Source organism: Mus caroli, unplaced genomic scaffold (assembly GCF_978045245.1).
Source record: "Mus caroli unplaced genomic scaffold, Mus_caroli_1 scaffold_4, whole genome shotgun sequence".
In the NCBI taxonomy this organism is placed as follows: Eukaryota; Metazoa; Chordata; class Mammalia; order Rodentia; family Muridae; genus Mus; species Mus caroli.
Genome location: NW_028227259.1, coordinates 78,905,974 through 78,929,115, shown reverse-complemented (window position 1 = coordinate 78,929,115; position 23,142 = coordinate 78,905,974). Strand labels below are relative to the sequence as shown.

Here is a 23,142-nt window from a genome sequence, read left to right as displayed (position 1 = left end):
AACCATCAGGTCTTCTAAGTATCAGAATGTAGATTGTCACCATGGTACACACCTGTAATTGAAGCATTGGGGTGCTGAGCCAAGATAAAGGTAGGTTCCAGACTAGCCTGGGCTGTGTAGCAAGGCTCTATCTAAAAACACAAATGAAACAACTTCAGATTGCTACAAATATATCAGAAGACACTTCCTGGCGATTAGTAGTAGTTAGCTTATCTGTAATTGTTTCACCTTGCAGTCAGTGAAAAGCAGCCAACTTTGTTCAGTACCAGGAAGAAAATAACCTTACCAGGAGCTGATGGGAACCATACTTAGGGAACTTAAATAACCCATTTCATAAAGGAAGTTCTTGAATTACTCTTCTCACCAAGCCCTGGGAATGACATAGACTGAGAAGAAACTGAGAGAAGAAAAAAAAAGGTCACAATCTTGCTTTAAAAGTGAATTGTGTTGGCAGAATGGGCCTCAGAATGGCAAGGCTCCCCTATTCCACAGTCACGAATGCATGGGGCAGCATCAGCTGTCTGGACACAGTAATTCTATTAGCCTGGATTTTAAAATTATTTCTTTCCGTTAATATACATCCTATCTTGTGGTACTTCATACATCTTTATAATTGTCCTTGTTCATATGTTACACCTATTGTCCCGGCTAACCCTTTTTGGTTCCCTTCTCCCAGCCAAATAATCTGTCTTCTGGTTTTATGTCATATGTGATAGGTATATCAATACAAATTCTACATATGAGGAAAGAACATGCAATATTTTGCTCCCCCCCATTACCTTCATTTGTCAAAATAAGAAAAGTTAAATATTATTAGGCATCAGAGTCTCTTTTTAAAATCCAGAAAGATGGGCTGGAGAGATGGCTCAGCAGTTAAGAGCACTGACTGCTCTTCCGGAGGTACTGAGTTCAATTCCTGGCAATCACATGGTGGCTTCAAACCGTCTGTAATGGGATCTGATGCCCTCTTCTGCTGTGTCTGAAGAGAGTGATAGTGCATTCACATACATGAAATAAATCTTAAAAAGAAAAAAAAAAACTAGAAGAAAAAACCCAGACAGTCATGAATTGCTTGTGTATTTTAAGAATCTTCACATAAAATCAGGGCAGGGAGGAAAGTGGAAATACCCATACAGTTGAAAAGACTGCAGTGTTTTTGCTGGGCAGGTCCACACACAAACGCTATGGGATGCTTGGAGTGTAGAATCTGTATTAAATACTAACTGATCACTGCGCATGAATTGCTCCTTTGCTGAACCCAAGTTTAAAATTGTGCTACTTAGTACATTTTTTTTTTCTTGTTTTAAGATCCTTTCCAGGATATTTCTGGGACCGCTTACATGGTAGTTGCTCCGTGTTCCTAGTAAATACTTCCTAGGAAATTCCTTTTCTTAAACACAGTGGAACCCAGTTGTCTACTTCTTGTAAGCCCGAGCTCCTAAAGTGGATAGGGTTCTTTCTCTTAGTGATTTTGGTTTTGTTTTGATTTTGTTTCTTTGAAACAGGGTCTCAATTTGTAGCCCAGGCTGACCTCTGCTCACAGGTTCCTTCGGCAGCCACCTGAGGTAGATCACAGGTGTGTGGTGGCAGGTCCTGTCGCTTATGGTCTTGTTGGGAATCAGACGGAAAATTCGGTCCAAGCTCCAGAGGGGGCAGGGGAAAATGTACACACACACACATACCATAACTTGAGGCTAGTGCTTAGATGCCCCTTAAAATTCTATCTTTAACCAAGCAGTAGTGGCCCATGCCTTTAATCTCAGCACTTGGGAGGCAGAGGCAGGTAGATTCCTGTGCGTTCAAGGTCAGCCTGCTCTACAAAGCACATTCCAGGACAGTCAGGGCTACACAAAGAAACCCTATCTCGAAAAACCAAAACTAAGTAAATAAGCAAACAAATAAACAATAGTCTGTCTCTAAACAGACAGTGGGTCCAGGTTAAGAACTCCTCTGTAGTGCTTGCCACCCAAGGAATTTATATTTTTCTCTATGAATACTGGATTCAACCTTGCCCAATAGTCTTGGACATGGCAGTAGTTGACGAGAAGATGGAGCGCAACAGGAGCATCATGTGACTAACAGGAGAGACACTGCTAAAGACAGATGCCCCAGGACCTGATGCACAAGGGCCCATAGACCCAGGAACTAAACCTCTGCGTTGCCTGGCAACTGAGCTACCGTTGCACATGCGCAGAGGTCCTGTTCGCTCTTGGTCTGCCCCTGGAGCGTTAGAGACCACTAGCCAGAGCTGGCTGGTTCCCTCTGCCAGCCTGGAGGAAGTTTGAGGCCCTGACCCCAGTGAGGGGCACAAGAGAACATCATGCAGGTGAGGGGTCAGGCCGTAGGGTGACCTTGGAGCCCTGAGCTGGACAAGCCAGCTAGCTCTAAGCTCAGGGGTGTGAATGGAGTGGTGTGGGCCGTCCGCAGGGGTGGGTTCTAAGATTTGTTCTTGGTAGGAGCTATTTTGTGCGTCTCTGTCTAGTTTTGAGAGAATGTCGTTTGGCGATATTCGTGAGTCTCATGTGAGGCTGAAAGAGACACTTAGTGTAGTTCAGTATCGCCTTTTACCCCTGAGTCCTGGAAATCCAAATGCTGTGCTATTTTTGAATTACAATTGGCCAAAGGGGATTCAATTATATTCATTTATGCTCTTTTAAAAGCAGGTTCGGGGTGGGTGGTGTCCATCGATGTGAAATGTCTCAGGGGTTTAAGGTGCTTGCTGCTGAGCCTAAAAAGCTGAGTTTGATCCATGGCACCTACAAAGCGGTAAGTGAGAACTCTTCAGTATCGTCTGATCTACACACACACACATATACATACACACTCGCGCGCGCGCGCGGAGCACGCAAACAATTTTTATTTTAAATAGAAAAGTTAAATTACAGCTCGACATTTCAAGACTTTGGTCTGGGTAATTTCACAGGGTGATGATGTTTTTTTATTTATGAATTCTTTATCTTTGAAATTAATTTATTTATTTGTGTGGGCATTTTGTTTGCACGGGTGTCTGTATACCACATGGTGCCCACGGAGTTCTGAAGAGGACGTTGGTCCCCTGGAACTGAAGTTTTACAGATAGTTGTAAATCAGCACTTCGGTGCTGGGAATTGAACTCCGGTTCTCCTTTAAGAGCAGTGAGTGCTTGTAAAGGGGACGCGAGCCACCTCTCCAGCCCCTTGAGCTCTTTATAATAAAGTTTTAATTTAGGAAAATGAGAATCTCCTCCCTCCCTTCCTGTCCCTGCCCCCTTCCTCCTTTTCGCCCAGGAAAATCCTCACTTCCGGACAGAAGAAATAGCTTTCTCTTCCCTGCTCCCTAGCAAAGGGAAGCAGGTTTTTCTTGGTTTGTATACGAACTTTGGGTGTTTGGGTAGGTCATACAATTTATTAAGCTATTGGAAGCGCGATTCACATATCTTCAGGTCCTTTCACGTTGGGCTGGATGTTAGCAGGCACATTTGTACAGCTAGCCCGGCCCTGCAGTCTGTCTTGCATTGCATCTGCCTTTCAGGAATTCTGCTGAAGTGGAACCAGCAGGAAGCAACAGCTCACTGACCTAATGATTAATAGTGTGATTACTATTAATAATAGTAATAATATTACTATTGCTCCTTGATTTATTCAGCAGGCATTTCTGAGGCTTTAAACATGGGCCTGTTCTCCAAAAGTGTATTTGAGAGGACAATAAAGATAACACACAGCCAGGCAGAAATACTGTCACCATTTGTGAAAATAGACTGTGGGTTCTATCTTTGCTAGGTAACATTTTATAAATAATTCTAGAAGCCAAGGGTAGCGCCCCCTCGCATACTGTTACATTAAGTCACATTGGAATGAAGTCTAGATCAGTTCAATATGAGCAGTTGAGAAGGTTGAACACATCTGTAAGAATATACTCTGATGACTCCCAAGAAGAGTCAAGAAAAACCCACGTCGAATGCAGTTCAGTGCATAAGGACGGCTCTTTTACGTCAACAACAGTCTTGGACACAATGGCCAAGACTGGGCTGGTTGGAGTGAAGTGGTAGAATTGGCTATGACTCTTATTTCTTTTCAGCCATCTCATTCAGCAGTTCTAAAGGAAAGAAAGTACCAGGCGATCATGAAATGCAGAAAGTGTTCTTAAAAGGTGATTGTTGGGCACTGTGGTATGGCTCAGTGGGTGAAGGTGCCTGCTACCTGGCCCCAGTGATGCAAGTCTTAGGACCTGAGATAGATCCCTGAGGACCATGTAAGATAATGCCCCATGTATCTCACAGCACATGTGACCCATCCTTAATTTACACACACACACTGAGAGAGAGAGAGAGAGAGAGAGAGAGAGAGAAGAGAATGAATAAGTCTAAATATCAAGAAAAAAGATACTAGAATTGTTGTTAACAGTTACTTAGGTTAATATATACTACTGAATAAAAATGTCTAGAGTGGGAACTGTAGCAGAAGCTTCTAGAAGGTCATCTAAGAGAATCAAAGGGAGCCCCTACAAGTGTCAGATGTGACCCAATAGGAAGAAAAATTTACATCAGAATCGAGGGGAAAATGGAAAAGCATAGAACCTTAAGGTGCCTAGGACCTCAGAACAGGCAGGTCTGATCCGACGGTAGAAGACGAGATGCTAACAGCCCAAACCTCTTCAGCATAAGAATTATTTTGAGCTGGTACTACAAGAGAAGCTCTGAAAACCAAGAAATCATTCTTTTAGAGAGAAATTGACATCCGTAAAGAAATCTCCACTTGTGGTACATTAGTCGTTGTGTGTGTGTAGCAGAAAGCTGATTCTAATTCACCGTGGGATGATGCCTACTGAGGTACCCACCTGGGCATGAACAAACTCCTCCTCCCCGCTTGCTAACCTCACCCTAGAAATCAACTCCTTGGAACATCTTTTTGTTTCAGCGGAAGACAGTGAGTAAACCCGAGTTTAAGCCCGCCTTTTGAGATTTGCTCATTGTGATATTCATCTTATCAAATTTCTGTTTTACTGCATTATATTCCAGAATTTGTGTCTCTCCCTACCCCCACCCACCTCCCCCGCCACCCCCCATCCCTGTTTTGCAATCTTCAAAGCCAGTTTTACCACCAAAGGTTTACACATTTGCAGTTTGGTCTTGGGTACAATTTGCAGAGTAAGTGAGAACTGGAGTCTATGATGTACCCAAGGATAAGAGACAAGCAGGAGGTTGGAGTGGGACCTCTGTGTGGGGAATCCAAAGCAGGTTGTCCTGACAATTAGTGGTCAGGAACCTAACCTGCCCCTCGGGTAGTGTTAGCCCATGGCAGCTTTCCCAGGGACTTATAATAACATTTTATGTTCAGTCTTTACAAATTCCCACCAATCAGTTTTCAAAGACAGCCAAAACTTCCAAAGACCAGGGGCGGCACAGTCATGAGCTGTGAGGACAATGACTTACAGAGATTTCCAGGATTAGGGTGGACGGAAGCCAGCTATGAAACAATAGTGCTCATTGTAATCCAAAAACATCTACAGGAAGGAGTTGAAGAAAGACCATAAAATTTCTATAAAAATGTTTCTACACGGTAACAATAAAGAAAAAAAAAAACACAACTCCTCTATTTATCTTAACACCACAAAGAACAGAATACAGAGGAACAAACTAGCAAGGCTGAAGACTTAGGTGAACAAACGTATCAACCGGGGCTGAAACAAAGAAGGCAGAAAAAGTGAAAGCGCCCCATACCAGGCATGGGGAAACTCCTTTCGCCTAGCTGGAAAGCTTGGGTTTGGAAACAAATGCTTGCCTTCGCTAAGAGAAAAAGATACAAAAGCAGCTAAAGGGGAGCGATGAGTTTGGTAAGAACCTGGAAGGGAACTGAAGTGATATATATCCCTCTGTCTCTGCCCAGCCCACAGCAATGGGAAAGGTGATATGAAAGCAAAGAGATTCATATCCGAATGGCGATTTGATCGTGTGTCTGAGCCACCATGGTGGTTCTTATGGGAGATGGAAAGCCGGAAAAGATGGTGGGGTGGGGGACAGCAGCCAGCTTGTGCTTTATTACACTGTACTGTGTGTGTACAAATGCCTAAAATGGTCGTTTTCATAGTATGTATTTTTCCAAGTAGAAAACCCTTGATATTTGGGCATGCTGGCTTACAAAGCCACCTTAGGTGACAGTGAGACTTTATACATTTAAAAAGAAAAAGGCTGCAAAACCCCAAGACTAGATAGGCCATGGGCTAAGGGGAAACCCAATTCCTATTGTTCTGCTAAGGAACATGAATAGAATGACTCCTAACACTATTCTGCTACACTCATAGGTCAGTACCTTGCTCAGGCATTAGAGAAGCTTCCTCCTGCAAGTCAATGGGAATCAATAGAGACCCACAACTAGACAGTGTGCGGGGAGGGAGAGACCTTGGAATGCTCAGGCAATCCTAAGGGAATTATCTTTACCAATCTCTCCCTTCAGAGCTCTGGAAAGAGGAGACAGAAAGATAAGAGCTAGGGGGGATAGAGAATACCAGCAGACACAACAGGACCCATGCACACGTGAACTCACAGAGCATGTGGTAGCATGCACAGGGCCTGCCGCAGGTCCAGGCCAGGAGGGGAGAGGAGAGGTGCTGAGGAGGGGGAGTGGAGAGGAACTTCCATCCCTAACCAAGAAGCTACCTCCAATCGACAACTTCTTGCAAAGGACAATGTAGTTTTCTCCTTTGGGGTCTCAGTGGGTACGTAAGACACACTGAAGGGCAGGCCCCATGCCCAGTAGTAGAAGGCAAACCGAAGACATACTCTGGAATTTTTGGAAATGACTTTGTTTCATATTACTTTGTTTGGGCTTTTTACAAAAAAGCTTACTGCCCTTTGGTTCATATATTATGGTTCCCAATTTTGCATTTTATGGGTTTTGTTTTATGTATGTGTCTCTGTTTGTGTTTATTATGCTTATTATTATTATTATTATTTATTATTATTATTAATTCCAGTTTTGGTTTTGCCTGTTTGCTTTCTAAAGGCATGGAATTGGATGGGCTGAGAGAATCTGGAGAGGAAACAATGATCAAAGCATATTGTATGAAGATAAATACTATCTTCAATTAAAAAATGTTTTAAAAGTAAGGGGCTGGAGAGAGAGTCCAGTGGTTACAGACGCTTTCAGCTCTTCCACAGAGCCTGGGTTTGGTTCCTTCCACCCATATCAGGATGCTTACAACCATATGTGAATCCAGTTTCAGGGAATCTAATGCCTTCTGCCTCTGTGGGGACGGTGTGCATAAGGTGCACACAAATTCACACAGGCACACACACAAACAATGAACAAACAAATAAATAAACAAATAAATAAATCTTGAAGCCAAAATAACTGAATCACTTTTGCACACTCTGTTTGGGCCCACGCGTTCTAGCCAGGTTGTGCTTCTCTGGGTTGAAACCCCGGTGCCACCAAGATGCTGGCTTGCTATTTATTTTTCTGTCATAGGCCTCAACTCACGACTCATTGAAAATGTGGCACTGGTGCTCATCAGAGGTTAGTTCAAAATATCTGCCCCCAAGGAGACAAAGATATGCATACTAGGGTTAAAGCCATTGTTCAAGGCTAATGTCCTCTTCAGTAACTGTGAAACTGAGAAAAGCTGGTAGGACCTTGATGTATGATGCTTTCGGCATTTTTAGTGTCTGAAAAGCACTCTAAATGTACATATTTCCAAAAGCCAAGGAGAAAAAGAAATGTGCACACTGGCGGCTCACTAATTTCCCAGCTCACAGAGGACTATAAGCTGTAGCTGAAATAAACCCTCCCCTTCCTGAATTCCTTGTGGTCGTCATGCTTATCACAGCAATAGAAGCCCGAGTAGCACAGCAAACATGTATGTGTCTACACCATGTGCATGCCAGTGCCCCTGGAGCTCAGAAGGGGACAGTGGACCCCCACAACAGGAGTTCGGGATGATTGTGAGCCCACATTTTGGTGCTGGAAACCTAATCCAGGTTCTCAGCAATGAGCGGCAAATGCTCTTATATACAAAGCCATCTTCCTAAGGCCATTGTCTGAAATTTTAAATTGCTACTTAATAAGAAATAATTTCTAACATGTCAGAAAAATGTGTTGCTTTTGACAATGAAATAAAAGTTTTGCAATAAAAGACCAAAACTTGTAAAAGGCTTAAAAATAATCCACGGATGAGGTTTTTTTAAAAAAAAAAATTAGTAAAATAGGAATAGGAAAATTTTAGAAAGAAGTTGAGGAATATTTGGATCTGAGAAATTTTCTAGAGTTATTAAAAGATACTATTCCATAGCTTCAAAATTCCCAGTGAGCCCATGCGAGACAAGTGAAATGAAGAACTTGATGCTTCCTGGGGAAACCATAGATAAAAATCTTACAGTCCTTAGCATTTAGATTGGCTAGCTGTGCAACAGAGAACATGCAGTTGCTGGTAGGATTTAGTTATATTTAAATTATTTTTTTAGTTTATCCACAGCCATGCCTTCTTTCTTCGTTTTGTTTTTGTTTCTTTCTCATTTTCACTTTTTGTTGCTGTAGTTTAGCTTTGTGTTCTGGGACTGGGTCTTGTTGTGTATGTTGGCATGGATCTTACTAAGTAGCCAAGGCTGAACTTGAACACCTGTCCTGAGTGGATCACAGCCTTTCATCGCTGCACCCAACCACACCCTCTTTTATTCCCCTCCCTTGAAATAGGGCCTCACCTGGATGGCCTGAAACTCACTATGAAGACTCGGCTGGCTTATAACTGACTGTGGAGACCAGGCTGGCCTGGAACTCACAGAGACCTGCCTGCATTCCAGGACACATTTTCTCAATATGTAATTCTCTCTGTAGAACATTTCACAATATGGTAGCTTGCTATGAGGGTTCTTGAATCTGTGTGCCTCAAAAAAGAAACAAGTTCACCTGACAGTCTGGCACATAAAGAAGAAATTACATACTTTGGACATCGTGTGAACTGGGTTTGTCCACTGTAGTCATCAATGCGTTTTCTGAGACTTAAAAGCTTACTTTCTCAATACTTTATATAGGTGGTCTAAATTGATTTTTAAAATGTATTATTACTATATGTATGTGCGTGGTGTGGGCGAGACATGTATGATAGTGTGAGTGGATAGGTCAGCCCTCTCTCTCTACCTTTATGTGGGATCTGGATCCTGCCTCAGGTCACCAAGCTTGTGTGACAAGTTAGTGCCTTTACCAGATGAGCCATCTGGGCATCCTCTAAGATAATCTTTTTATAAACTTCTCTGTGATGCTGCAGACAGATGTGTCCTGCAAATCAAAGCATGTGGCCCCATTCTTGGTGGGAGAAGTAGGCTTGTTCCTGAAACCTCGGCTCCGGGAACAGCTTTGTATGTGCACGAGCCGCCGCCTGTCAGTCAGTTTTATCAGCCCATTTTACAATGCACGACTATGCTAAAAGACTCTCTCTCTCTCTCTGGGTAGGATCCAAACGAAGATACAGAATGGAATGAAATTTTAAGGAATTTTGGCATTCTTCCTCCAAAAGAAGAACCAAAAGATGAAATTGAAGAGATGGTGTTGCGCTTACAGCAGGAGGCCATGGGTATGTGAGCATCTGGTGGGCTGCAGGAAGGGGATGGCACACTGAAGGGAATAAAGTACACTTCATGAAACATGGGGGAGGGAACTGGCTATCATTTCATACAAATGCTGCCCATCCACTCAAAATGAGGAGATTGCCAGGAAAATGGCCGATGTGTATGTTGAAAGGCACATGCCAATTACTAAAGTGCAGAGATACGCTAGGAAGCCAGTGACACAGAGACACGCTAGGAACCCCGTGACTTGTATCTACTATGTCCCTCTACTTTGGGATCACCCTTTCTTTGTCCTTTCTGTATGCTATCTTATTCACCAATCCTTCCATGTACTCGGGGGAACCTACATTTATGGGATGGAATTGATTTTCCCATCGACTCTTGCAAGTGTCCTGCCAGTTTTGAGGGAATCATTACGCATTACAGTTTGTGTAATGTGTAACCATGTTTTAGCTGGTCACTACAGGTTTGCTAACGGTGCTGTTGATCTCCACTGTCTACACTGTGGGGGTTTGTTTTGTTTTGTTTTCTTTGTTTCCTAGAAGTTGATTGTAAAAAGCAAAAATAATGTTTGAACAACTTGATTACCTAAGATTTCTGTTTTAGTTAAACCATATGAGAAGATGACACTTGCACAACTGAAAGAAGCAGAAGATGAATTTGATGAAGAAGACATAAAAGCTATTGAAATATATAGGTACAGCACTGTGGTACTGGGGGCGGGGTCTTTACGTGAGAACGTGGCTGACAGGCTTACGAAGAATCTCCTTTATGCCATAACTTGCTTTTCTCTTGCTGCTTCCACGATTCTGCCATTTGACAGATTGACTCAGCTGTGTTAGCACATGGGTATCTTTGGGTTCATCCTACTTGAAGTGTATCTGACGTGCCGGACTTGGAACTTGCATCTTTAGTCACATTTGGGAAGCTGTCAGCCAGCAGTTCTGAAAACTTGAGACTCTGTGTGTCTGCTGCTTTGGAGACTCTCACAATATAATGTTGACCTGCTGGACACCGGCCCTCAGGCCCTTTGGGCTGTGCTCACTCTTCATTCTCCTTTTAAATCAGTGTTTCTGGATTAATAATAACCGTAGTCCAACCTTTTGGCTTTCTGATTCTTTCTTTTGGTTGCTTAAATTTGTGAAGCCCTCCAGTGGTTTCTCATTTTAGTAAATTCTCTTTAATTTCCCTGAAGGGTTATTACCTACAGCACTTGTAATATGAAATGTGTAGGATTTTTTTTTCTTCTCAGGGGCTCAGATATTTGAACATCTGGTCTTTATTTGGCGATAATGTCGAGGAGGGGTTGGGGAAGGAAACAGCCTTGCTGGGGAACCACATCACTGTGGGTGGGCTTTGAGAATTCCTAGTCCTGCCCTGCAAAGTAGAGAGAGGTGACTCTCTCTGCACTTGCAGGTGAGGATGTGAGCTCTCAGCTTCCTGCTCTGGCTGTGTGGTGCTGTAGCTCTTCATTAGGATGCACTCTCAACCCTGTGGAACCACAGGCCCAAATAAGTCCATCCATCCTCTTACCTGCTGCCTTGGTGACTACAATAGCTACCCAACACATTAACTTTGAAAGTATCGTAAGAGAAAAAAATCAAGTCGGAAAAAAAAAGGCTGTATAAATAGAAAGGAGATTATTAGATACCAGCTCTGGATACAAATAGGAGGGAGCGGTAAATGGAAACAGGACTTATTTGTGTCAATCAAAAAGCTAACTGGGACTGGAGAGGTGGCTCAGTGGTTGAGAACGCTGGCTTATCTTCCAGAGGACCTGGCTTCCTAGCATGCACAAGGAGGCTCACAAGCATTTCCAGTTTCAGGGGCTCTGACCCCTTCTTCTGTCTTCCATAGGCAGCAGGCACACAAGTGGTACACAGATATACATGTAGGCAGAACACCCATACACATAAATAAAATAAAAATAAATTTTAAAGATGTTTTGAGTTATATCGTGGTGGTGGTCTCTCAACTGTTTTGTTTTGTGAGACAGGGCTTTTCTGTGTAGCCCTGGCTGTCCTGGAACTCAGAGGTCCACCTGCCTTCTCCTTTCAAGTGCTGAGATTAAAGGTGTGCTGGGCGGTTCCTTCACTTTTTGATCCATCTCCTGCAGCTCTCTTGAGCAGCTTTTTCCCAGGCAGTGACTGTGGCCTGGACACTTTTCTTTTTTCTTTTTTCTTTTTTTTTTTTTTTTTTTTTTTTGGTTTTTCGAGACAGGGTTTCTCTGTGTAGCCCTGGCTGTCCAGGCACTCACTTCGTAGACCAGGCTGGCCTGGAACTCACTTTTCATTAGGGCTACATCACCTTAGAATTCTGTGAACCAGGGATCTGTGTGGACCCCGCCCAAGGCACCTGTGGTCTGAGTACTAGAGATGGATACCTTGTGTTCTTCACTCCTCTCTCATTGGTTACAATGTAGTCTCACAAGGAGGCTTGCAAGTGTAGTCTTCCTGCAAGCTGCAAAAGAGGAATCTATAACGATACTTAGACTCTAACAAAGCCTGCGATAAGATAAAGAAGTGACAAATATCTGTTTCAAGAAATTAGGGACAAAAATGTCACTGGGTAGGTAGCCAGCTATGAAATAGCAAGTGAATTAAACCCTGAGGTTCCCATAGCTAAATGAAAGAAGAAAAGTCAAAATGTGCCAGTGAACATATCTGCATTATGTGTTTGTGGCAAATACACAAATCTCTCTTCTTTGACATGCCTTCCTCTTTCTCTTGATGCATGTTACAGTGGTAGAGGAGCTAAAAGCTAAAGCTAAAGCATTTCTCAGAGTTTACTGCACCAAGGATAATAAATGTGTTTTAGTTCTGCTAACACACTCACAGGATATTTGAGCTCAGAACTATATTAAATGAAGAAAAATACATAAGTACATAAATAAATAAGCCTAGAGCATCCATTTAAGTGGATCTAGAATTTCTGTCATAATTCTGGAGCCATTGCTCTGGCTTCGTTTTCTTACCTATCGTTGCTAGGGAGCCTGGTTCCTGGTGCCAGCAGTTGTCATTGTGCTTCAGAGTCTCAGAGTAATGTGATACTTGGGCCAACAATTGGAATCTAGATTCCCCAGTTTCTGGATTGCAGCAAAGAAAGCCTTGGCAGACCAGTTCTGCAGTGTTGTTCTGGGAGTCATTCCTGGTTGGCCAGCCTAAGGCCTACTTCTCAGCAAGTTTGCAAAGTGCTTAATTTCCCAGGTTAAGTACCTTTCTGCTTAAAATAGCCAGAGAGCTTTCTGTCTATGTAGTGAATCACAATTGACTTGATTGTTAAGTACAAAATGCAGGCCACTGAACACTCACTGCCTCTTTCTGATGGCAGGACTAACGCCCATGTGTTAACCTTTCTAGTGAAAAAGCTAGGGAAAATGAGGGGGAGGGAGAAGTTGATAGTTGTACCAATAAGAAGGAACCTAGTAGCAGACCTAGCTCAGCCTTATTATTCTCTTTGGGTTTCATTGTGTTTGGGTTCATTGTTACGCAAAGTGACTTTTCTTATGGCTTTTGGGGGTCTAACATGCAAAATGAGGCCAGTGTGTTCTGAAGCTCGCCCAGGAGAAGTTTTTTTTTTTTTTTTTTTGCTTTAACGCAGTATGATCAGGAGGGGATTACCACCATAGTTACCCTTCTCAAGAAGAAGGGCCACACCGTGGCACATGGGGCCACAAAGGAAGCTCCTGAACAGGTCAGGATCAAAAGCAGCAAGGGAAAAATACCTGACACAGCCTCTGTTGTGGTTCCTGTGGGAACGGACATGCGAGGCAGGAGTAAGCAGGCTTATGATTGGCCAGTTGAATCATTTAGGTGGGCTCTGGATGAGGTCTGTTAGTCATCTGGTACTGGGTTCTAGGATGATTAGGCTAGGGAGCCTTATAAGAAAGAAATAAAACAGAAAGCACAGAAAGAACGCGGAGATTGACACCAGGCATGGTGGTACATGCCCACAGTCCCAAACACCTGAGAGGCTAAGGCGAGAGGATTAGCGCCAAGGAGTTTGAGACCAATCTCAGTGACATAGCCAGACCTTGCCACAAAAAAAAAAAAAAAAGAAAAGAAAAAAGAAAAAAAATAAAGAAAGAAGGAAAGGAAAGGAAAGGAAAGGAAAGGAAAGGAAAGGAAAGGAAAGGAAAGGAAAGGAAAGGAAAGGAAAGGAAAGAAGAAACAACTGAGGGTGTGCGTTCAGAGCTGGCTGGCTTGCATTTGAAGAAGGTGTTGCCTGGCAAGTGTTTGTTCTTTTTCTTGGAACCAGCTCCCTCGGGAACGAGTATTCCCAGAGGGATTAGCATAGTTCTAGATTCCAGAACATCAATAATGCAGAAAATGAGGGCCAGTGAAATGGTTCAGTGGGCAGAGGTGTTTGCTGCCAATCCCCATGGCCTGGGTCTGTTTCCTGGAACCGATCTGCTGGAAGGAGAGGGCCAACTCCTGCAAGATATTGTCTGATCTCCATACATGTGCAATAGCATGCACAGGTATGCACATGCACACATGTGTGCATGCATGCACACACATATACGCATGCTAAAATGTAACCACTTTTAAAAGAATACAGAAAATAGGAAGATGGAGTCATATACAGAGAAACAAGAGAAAGTACCCTCGCAAACTTTAAGTATAGGAACTTATAAGTGTATTGTAAACGACTTGAGGTTATTCAGTAAATCCAAGCATGGCTTAATCATCTAACTATGTAAATTTTGAGAGTTACTAACAAGGGTTTAGCATTCTATGTGGATGAATAAATAATAGAAGTGAATCAGCTCTCCATGTGCCACATGCATTGCCGGGCAGTTACCATGTTACATTTCTTATTGCTGTGATAATATACCTGACAAAGGCAACCTAAGGGGGAAAAAGTTGATTTTGTTTTTGAGGGCACAGTCTGTCATGGTAGGGACATCATGGTAGCAGGAACTTGATGGAGTGGAAGCTCAGCTTGCTCCCTCCTTGCTAGGCAGCCCAGACTCCAACCCATGAAACACTACCTCCTACATTCAGGACTGATCTTCTCTCCTGATCAGCCCTTTCTGGAAATGCCGCCCTTCCCCAGCACAGGTAGAGTGGTTCCTACTGCAGTCAGGTTGATATCTTGTTATGGCATTTAATACCCAGTGATCCCATGTGACAAGGTTTTGCCATGCAAAGATAGAGTAAATGGAAACTAAAGAAGTTAAATAAGTCACCCAAGTTTATGCTACTATTAAATGCTGGATCTGTCATGTAAACCCTGTTTAACCCAATGATAGAGGTCGGATTCTCAGTCACCTTCCTTTGCTGCCTCTATCTGTAATCAATTTATTTTAATAAATAAATAAAGCTTTGGGCTACATAACAGCTTGCTATTTTATAGGCATCTAACTGGGGATAATAATAATGCTGACCTCATCAAGGTTTTGCAAGGACAACATTAGTTAATGTTCTTAGAGTAATGACTGGTTACACCACAAACCTTTGACAATATTACTGTTCCTCACAGTAGTCACTGATAAAGGCTTGTTGGCTTGTTTGTTTTGTTTTGCTTTGTTTTGTTTTTGGTACACAAGAATTTGCAGGGGGGCTGGAGAGATGGCTCAGAGGTTGTGAGAAGTGGCTGTTTTTCTAGAGGACTCAAGTTCAGCTCCTAGCATCCACACGACAGCTTACAAACATCTGTCATTTCAGTTCTGGGGGATCTAATGCACCCCTCTGGCCTTTGCAGGCGTGAATGCAGTTTACAGACATACATGCAGGCAAAATACTCGTGCACATAATACAAAAAAAAAACTTTTGAAAAAAAATGAAGGAAGGAAGGAAAGAAGAAAGAAAGAAAAGAAGAGAAAAAAAGAAAGAAAGAAAAAAAGAATTTGCAGGCCCAATACCTAACTCACCAACTGTTGCATGACAAACCTTTTCCTGGAGAGATGAAGCACACACATCTACTCACCCCAGGTAGAGAACCCACAACAGAACCAAGTACCAAAGTCCAACAGTGAACCAATGAGTTTTCCTGGGGCTACTTACAGGTGCAGAACTGACTCAAAGACAGCTGCATCACCAAGATCCACCCCATCATGGGTTCAGCTCACAGAGCTGGGAACCCAAGCATACTGCACAGTCTGCAGGTAGCTCAGCGGGAATGAGAGCCTCCTCTCCTGTGTTGATCGGTCAATCTAAACCTCTTCCAGGTAGCTCAACTTGGTTCTGCTTCTTCCAGGCAGCTGGTCTGGTCTGAGAGTCTTCTTTGAGGTGTTGCTTGTCTGAGTCTTCCTTGCAGTGCTTATTCCTTACTCTAGCAAGGAGGGTCCTAGTGACTCTGGTCAATTTCAGGAACTTCCTGAAGCTATCTGAGCTTTTTTACCTTCCTGCTTAAGGAGTCTCCCTGCAGGGTGGAATGTTTCAATCTCCAGGAAACTGTTACACAACACTTAGTCTTAAGTAAAAATAAATTCAAAGTCAGTAATAAAGTTCTTACAATTGCTATACATACAGTAGTGCCATTTCTCATACCAAAAGAGGTTATATGGTGTTCTATGTTCCTTGGGGGTTAGTCAGTCATTCACAGTGTTGATATGTATGGGCATCACATTTGTTACTCTAAATTATTATTGGGTATTGATTGACCAGAAAAACATATACTTTGGGGGAAGGGGAGATGGTTCAGTTGTTACAAATGCTTGCTGATGTTGCAGAGAACCTGAGTTCAGTTCCTGGAAGCCCCATCAGAAGACTCAAAACTGCCAATAACTCTAATACAAGGGAATTAGAGGCCTTTTGGCCTTCTTAGGCATATGCAAGCACCTGGAACACAAACTCACAGACCAATAGACACACACACATGGAGAGAGAGGACAGAAGAGAGAGAATAAATATACAAAAATAAAAGAATATAATGCTTCTGTAATATTTTTCTTTTACTTAGAGAAAAGCGGTTACAGGAATGGAAAGCACTTAAGAAGAAACAAAAATTTGGGGAACTAAGAGAAATTTCTGGAAATCAGTATGTGAACGAAGTCACAAATGCAGAAAAAGACCTGTGGGTTGTAATTCATCTGTATAGATCAAGGTAATTTTACAATACTTCAGAATGCTGGTGCTGTGATCCTTTAGAAACACTCCTAGCTTTTGGGTCTGTGATGAGGAATATTTAAGAAAAAGAAACATATATTCACACGAGTACATTATAGAATTTTTATCTTTAGGGATTAAATTAAGTATGCTAAAATATTTTCATTTCTAATCTGTGCTTGCTTACACAAGGAATGTCACAAATGACCCTTCCCTAGTCTATCATGGTGTGCTTGAGCAGATGAGATTGGAACTGACCCTGTCCCCCCACCCCCAAACATACACCTTCATTTTCTTCATTTGGAGGGTGGGTGGAACGGGAGTTCTGTGATGGATGAAGCAGGCAGCACTGGAAGGTTGGGATCCTGCTTTCAATCAGTTTTAAGTTTTAGCTGAGACACTGGGATCCAGGATGGGGAAGACTGTGGGTGAAACATGTTAGCGTCAGGAGAGTCAGAGTGTGAGATGAGGGATATTAATCAGTGACAAGTGTCAGGTCCTTTCATTTCAGCCCAGGACTGCCCCAGACTCCCTATGCACGTCCTTTCGTTATCATTTGTGTTCCTATGATCTTTCATCTAGGAACTGGCTCAAATTCATGCTAAATGGAATATAGTTTACCTAAATTAGGTACCAGACTCCCATGGTACTAGCTTCATTCCCAGGCAATAGTGGAATTTCCAATAAAAACCAGAGGACCTTAATACAGTCCGTCTTTGTTAAAGGACACAGCACAAGGCACGAATATGCTTTTATGTAAAAAGCAAAGATCTATATTGTGCAAAAGAGAGGTTTTATTTATTTTTCTAGCCTAAGAGGAGTGGTCTGTGTTTGAAGTGTACTGTGTATTCTCTCTTTAGTGTCCCAATGTGCTTGGTGGTTAACCAACATCTAAGTGACCTAGCAAGAAAGTTTCCAGAAACCAAATTTGTTAAAGCCATCGTGAATAGCTGCATTGAACACTACCATGACAACTGTTTACCAACAATTTTTGTTTATAAAAATGGTCAGATAGAAGGCAAATTCATTGGAATTATAGAATGTGGAGGGATAAATCTCAAGCTAGAAGGTAATAGTGTTTGTTTTTAAATGCTTACCAAACTAACAAGTGAAAACTTCTCTAGATGAACAAGTATGAAAGTTTATTTCTTTGAAGTTTTTCCCCTTAATTTTCTTCTACTTTTAAGATGTAAACAATTATTTTAGTGTGTATGATAGTCTGCCTACAGTATGTTTGTGTCCCTGTGTCAATGTGCATGCCCAGGGTCCACAGAAGCCAGAAACAGGTGCTGCAGTCCCTGGAACTGGAGTTACAGCCTCCCGTGATCTGCCATGTGAGTGCTGGGACTGGTCTCTGCAGCCATTTCTCCAGCCCCTATTCTATTCTCCAGAGCAGGTGTCCTCCTGTCATGCTTATAATATCATAGCACATTTCACTTAAAATTCTTAATGGTATGTGTCTAGAATAACTTTAAAGTATAAATGATCCAGTGTAGAATCCAGTCCATCTCTGCATCTCTTTTTCAGTTCTGTGTAATGTCTGCTCTAGCCAGGCTGGGCTTAGTCGCTACAGACCCCAGACAGCCCTTTGTGCTCACACTGTCTCCAATAGTTTTTCCTTTTTCCTACATTCCTCATCTTTATCGCCAGATGGTAGCTAGTTTTGTTGATCGATAATTCCCTATGAGTCTTCAGCTCGGGAACAGTCTCAGAAAAACAGTTTTCTTTCAATTACATTTTCTCCTATAGCATACAGCACTGGAGTTTATTTTTTTAACCTTTTTTCTTCCTCCTAAAGTCATCCGTTTGTCTTTTCCATGCCTGGATACTGAAGCTGAAACATCCACATTGTGTGCTGCTGTGACTTTCATCCATCGCCACAGTTCTTATCATCTTGTGTAATAAAACTCTGGACCCATTAAACAGGAACCTTTCATTTTACCTTCCCTCCCTGTCTTAGTTCGGGTTTTACTGCTGTGAACAGACACCGTGACCAAGGCAATTTTTATAAGGACAACATTAATTGGGGCTGGCTTACCAGTTCAGAAGTTCAGTCCATTATCATCAAGGTGGGATCATGGTAGCTTCCAAGCAGGCATGGGGCAGGAAGAGCTGAGAGTTCTACATCTTCATCTGAAGGCCACTATAAGACTGACTTCCAGTCAGCTAGGATGAGGGTCTTAAAGTCCACACCCACAGTGACACACCTACTCCAACAGGGCCACACCTCCAAATAGTGCACCTCTTTAGCCAAACACATTCAAACCACCACACTCCAACCCCTGGAAGCCAAACTACTTTTTGTCTTTATGAAGCTGATGATTTGAGACACATTATATAAGTAGGACAATGCTGGGTTTTCCTCTTTTGTGCCTACTCATAAGCATCGCTCAACACACTGTTGTCAAGGCTCATTCCTTACCTTTTTTAGGTCTGAACAATGACCCAATGTCTGCATAGGCCAAATTGCAGGTATCCATCCTTCATCGACGGATACTTACATTGCTTTTACAGTTTGGTTGTTATTAATCATGCTGCTAAAACATGGATGTACAGATTATATGTTCAATAATTTTGGGAAAAAACCAAAATTATATTGCTAGGTCATATGGTTATTCTATTTATGTTTTGAGGGCCTGAATCATTTTCTTATTCTTTAGCCATAATATATATGTGACTATGCATGTGTGTATTTAGCACTCACACTCATACACACACACACACACACACACACACACTCGAGCACATATACACACATAGAAATGTAGGGATTGATTATATTATAAATTTGAAACTATTCAGTAAATGGCAGTCTATCATCCTGAAACATTTTTTAAAGCTCAATTATAGTTTTCTAAATTTCTTCCTTTCATACCTTAATAAGTTTAAACTTTATCCTTTTCTCATTAAATACAACTTGTGTGTTTGTCACTCCCTGGAAGGTAGGTGTCTGTGATGATATTAACTGTCTACTTGACAAAAGTTAGTTATCAACTGAGAGATGGACTTTGGCTATGTCTCTGAGGGGATTGCTTTTGTTATGTTGAGAGGGAGAGATGGAGGGAGGGAGGACCACCCAAGGCAGAGAGTGCTGGAGTATGTAAGAGTGGAGAGAGCCAGCTGAGCACGTATGCACACATTCACTGCTCTTCCCTAACTGCAGACATATTGGACTATAACCTGAAACTGTGAGCTAAATAGACTCTTTCTCCCGTAAGTTTCTTTTAGCAGAATATTTTATCACAACTGGAAAAGAAACAAAGGTTCTACCAATGATAGTATTGATTTCTCTTCTTATTGGCTTTTTATGAGAGTTCTCATTAACCCACGTATCTATCAGGTCTTAACATTGTTATGCTGGTCCGATTTTGTCAAGCTGGTGAATATACAGTATTATCTATTTGTTCCCGGCACTATTAGGGATTGAACTCAGGGCCTTGTGCTTACTAGACATGTGATCTACCCCTGAGTTATAATGTCAGTGCTACAAATTACCCTGTCCCATCTAAATTTGGAATAGTAGTAGGGTCAAGCATTCTTTAGTAGGTATTGGTCATTTGTTCTCTTGTTTATGCTTTGTCTTCTCAGGTGAGCTACAGAAGTGTGTGGGGTTCTGCCCACCGCTTCCACAGCATCACTCTCGGGCTCTCGGAAGCTTACCGCTTCAGACTTCTCTTCTCTATGTATATGTATTTCTCGGGGTATATATGATGGAGCCCAAGATCTTTTTCACTGAGTTATACTTCCAGGCCAACATTGCTTTTCTCCCCCTTGATACAAAGTCTGGCTTCAGACTCTTAGACTCAAACAGTCTTTCCTTTGTCTCTCAAACAGCTAAGGCTCTAGGTATGCATACCTGGGTCTAGGTATACATTTTAATTGTTAGGAAAAAGTTATATTAGGATAGTGAAATTTATTGATCTTTTTATATTATACTTATCATGCTTCCCTTTAAAATCCATTATACTTCCCTATAAAACCCCTATATTTTCTTTTAGTAACTTTACTTTTAGCTTAGGTCTTAAATAACATTGTAATGAAATATTAAAAAGAAGGGAACTGATTTTATTCTGTTGCTCTAATGCCATTTACTGAAATTTCATTTCCCTCTGTTTTTACATTTATTTTTAAACTGTAAAATATGCATAATATGAACTCTCACTGCCTTAATCATCTTTTTCAACATATTCTATACATTTCTTTTTGAGAAGGGAATCTGGCCCACATTGGCCTTGAACTTGTGATCTCCCTGGCTTTAGCATCCCTAGTAGTAGAAGTACAGACAGATGTGCTGCCCTGCCCTGCCTTACAACCTCTTTCCTTCTTGAGGCTAAATAATACATTTTAGTTATACATCCCTCTATAGGCAGACCATTAGGTTCCTTCTGTCTTTGATCTACTATTAATGCTGCTACCATGAAATGAGCTGACCCCTGCTGCAGTTCCTGTCTCCATTCTCTGCTGATACCCAGAGCTGCAATTTACAGATTACACAGGAATTCTACTTTAAGTCCGTTGTTGTTGTTTTAGAAATTGCCACACAGTTTCCCCCAGCAGCAGAACCACAGGACACTCGATATACAGCGACAGGATCTGAAAGGCTCTCAAGCCCTCAAGTCCTCTGGGCTCCTATCCACTCTGGTTAGTTTTTGGTTTTCGAAAATAGCCATCCTGGGGCATGGAATGAGGTGTTTTCTGTTTCTGCTGTAATTTTTAAGTGCCTCAATTTATTTCTGAGATCTCTTCTCTGTTCTACTAGGATTCTTGTTTTGTTTTGTTTTGTTTTTGTCTATCCTTGTATTAATAGAACACTGTACTTATTGCTTCAAAATAATGTAACTATTTCTAATAAGGTAGAATTTCATATACCTTATTATCAAGTTCTATCAAAAATCATATAGTTATTAGAATATTTATAGACTAGCTGTTAAAGTGTTAAAGTGAAAAATCATGTATTTTTTAGAATATTTATAGATTAGCTGTTCCCATTTTGGTATTTTGTTTAAAATATATTTCAGTTTCCTTTACAAACATTCTGCTTATACAGAATTTAGTTAATAAACATAAGAGAATGATAGATTTCCATGGATAGGCATTTAGAGACATCAAATTGACTATTTTTTGTTATTGATAGACTTATTTTGATAATTTATATTTTCCTCAAATTCTTCCATTAACTCATTTTCAGATGTGTTGGTGTATGTCTCATCCCAATAGGCCCATTTTAAAAAAATATTGAATTTTAATCTTTATGAATTGCTTAGTTATTCGCACCTGTACTGGATCTTGGTTTTGTGAGAATTTTACTTTGTGTTTGCCTATTTGATGCCAGGGGATGATGGTATCTTGTCAGCTTGGTTGTGACACACGTGACTTCTTTGTTACTTGATTTCTTCCTTATCTTGTAAGCAAGCAGCTACTTGTGATTCAGGAGATCTGATCTGATTTCCGGTCCTCTCTATTGCTTTTGCCTTCCTGGTTTTTTTTTTTTAACCAAATTCTACTATTTTATCTCTTCTTTATGCTTCTCCTCAAGTTTACACCATTTTCTTCCTCTCTTCCTTTTCTCTCTCTCCTCTTCTTTTTTATGTGTGTGGAGGGGGGGGGGCTGGAACTTGTGGCAATCCTCCTGTTTCAGCTTCTTAGATGACAGGATTACAGCATGACCTACCACATTAGGGTTATTAGTTTCTTGGTGTACACTTTGACCTTCTTATTTTCAGTCATTTTAAGATAAACATTTCTACCCATTTCCCATTAAGGACAAACTTGCCTGTGTAATTCTAATAGTATAACACTTTGTCATTCATTTTAAATGCATTTTCAATTCCACATTATTATTATTTACATTTCTTGTGTGTGTGCATGTGTGCATGTGTGCCTGTGTGTGTGCGTGTGTCCATAGGATAACTTTCAGAAGTTCATTTTCTTCCTTCACCATGTGGATCTTAGGGCTCAGTCTCAGGTTGTCTGTCAGACTTGGTGGCACCTTGGTGGCAAGCACCTTTACCTGATAAGCCATCTCACCAGCCTTAATTTCCATGCTAATTTTTAACAAAGTCAACTTCTGTTTCAATTTTTCCAAGATTTTCATCCAGTTTAATGATAGGTTTTTATCTATTGTAGAACTTGAATGGAAACTATCAGAAGTTGGAGCGATACAGACTGACTTGGAAGAAAACCCCAAAAAGGGCATTGCAGATATGATGGTGTCTTCAATTAGAAACATCTCCATGTATGACAGCGATAGCTCTGGCAGTGACACTGAGGCTAAGTAGAGCTAGTTAATAAATAGCTTTACAGTGTATGTATCGAATGCTTTATTTCCTGTTGACTTTATAAGATACAAATGAATTGACCTCATTTTCATTCTTATGTAAGAAGTATAACCTACATGTCAACTGAAAAAATTTCAGGTATTTAAGAATATTGTCTCTTGCAAATATGAATATTTACTCCTTAATATTTTGTGACTTATTTTTTTCTGACTCCTGTTGGACAAAACCCAACAAATACTTTAAGTCCTCTGTGTTGCCTAATCACTTCCAAAAA

At 41.4% G+C, this 23,142-nt stretch overlaps 1 protein-coding gene and 1 long non-coding RNA gene across 2 annotated transcripts in view; one reads left to right on the top strand and one right to left on the bottom strand.

Annotated features, from left to right (window-relative positions):
• LOC147005167 (uncharacterized) overlaps positions 1-12,720 on the bottom strand; it is a 20,322-nt gene extending 7,602 nt beyond the window's left edge. The window contains exons 1-2 of the long non-coding RNA XR_015046843.1: positions 12,513-12,720; positions 53-131 (exon numbers count right to left, since the gene is read on the bottom strand). This is a non-coding gene — a long non-coding RNA (uncharacterized LOC147005167). The remainder of the gene's footprint in view (positions 1-52; positions 132-12,512) is intronic.
• Positions 2,182-23,142, top strand: Pdcl2 (phosducin like 2). Its single transcript, XM_021162805.2, has 6 exons — positions 2,182-2,326; positions 9,423-9,543; positions 10,145-10,235; positions 16,445-16,588; positions 17,451-17,659; positions 22,717-23,142. The coding sequence occupies exons 1-6, from the start codon at positions 2,321-2,323 to the stop codon at positions 22,866-22,868; spliced, it is 723 nt and encodes a 240-aa protein (XP_021018464.1). The 5' UTR covers positions 2,182-2,320; the 3' UTR covers positions 22,869-23,142.

Excerpts from the sequence above, each read along its gene's own strand:
- Pdcl2 (XM_021162805.2), top strand. Across the intron at positions 10,236-16,444 it reads AAAGCTATTGAAATATATAG|AGAAAAGCGGTTACAGGAAT; the intron begins GTACAGCACTGT and ends TCTTTTACTTAG. Across the intron at positions 17,660-22,716 it reads GATAAATCTCAAGCTAGAAG|AACTTGAATGGAAACTATCA; the intron begins GTAATAGTGTTT and ends TATCTATTGTAG.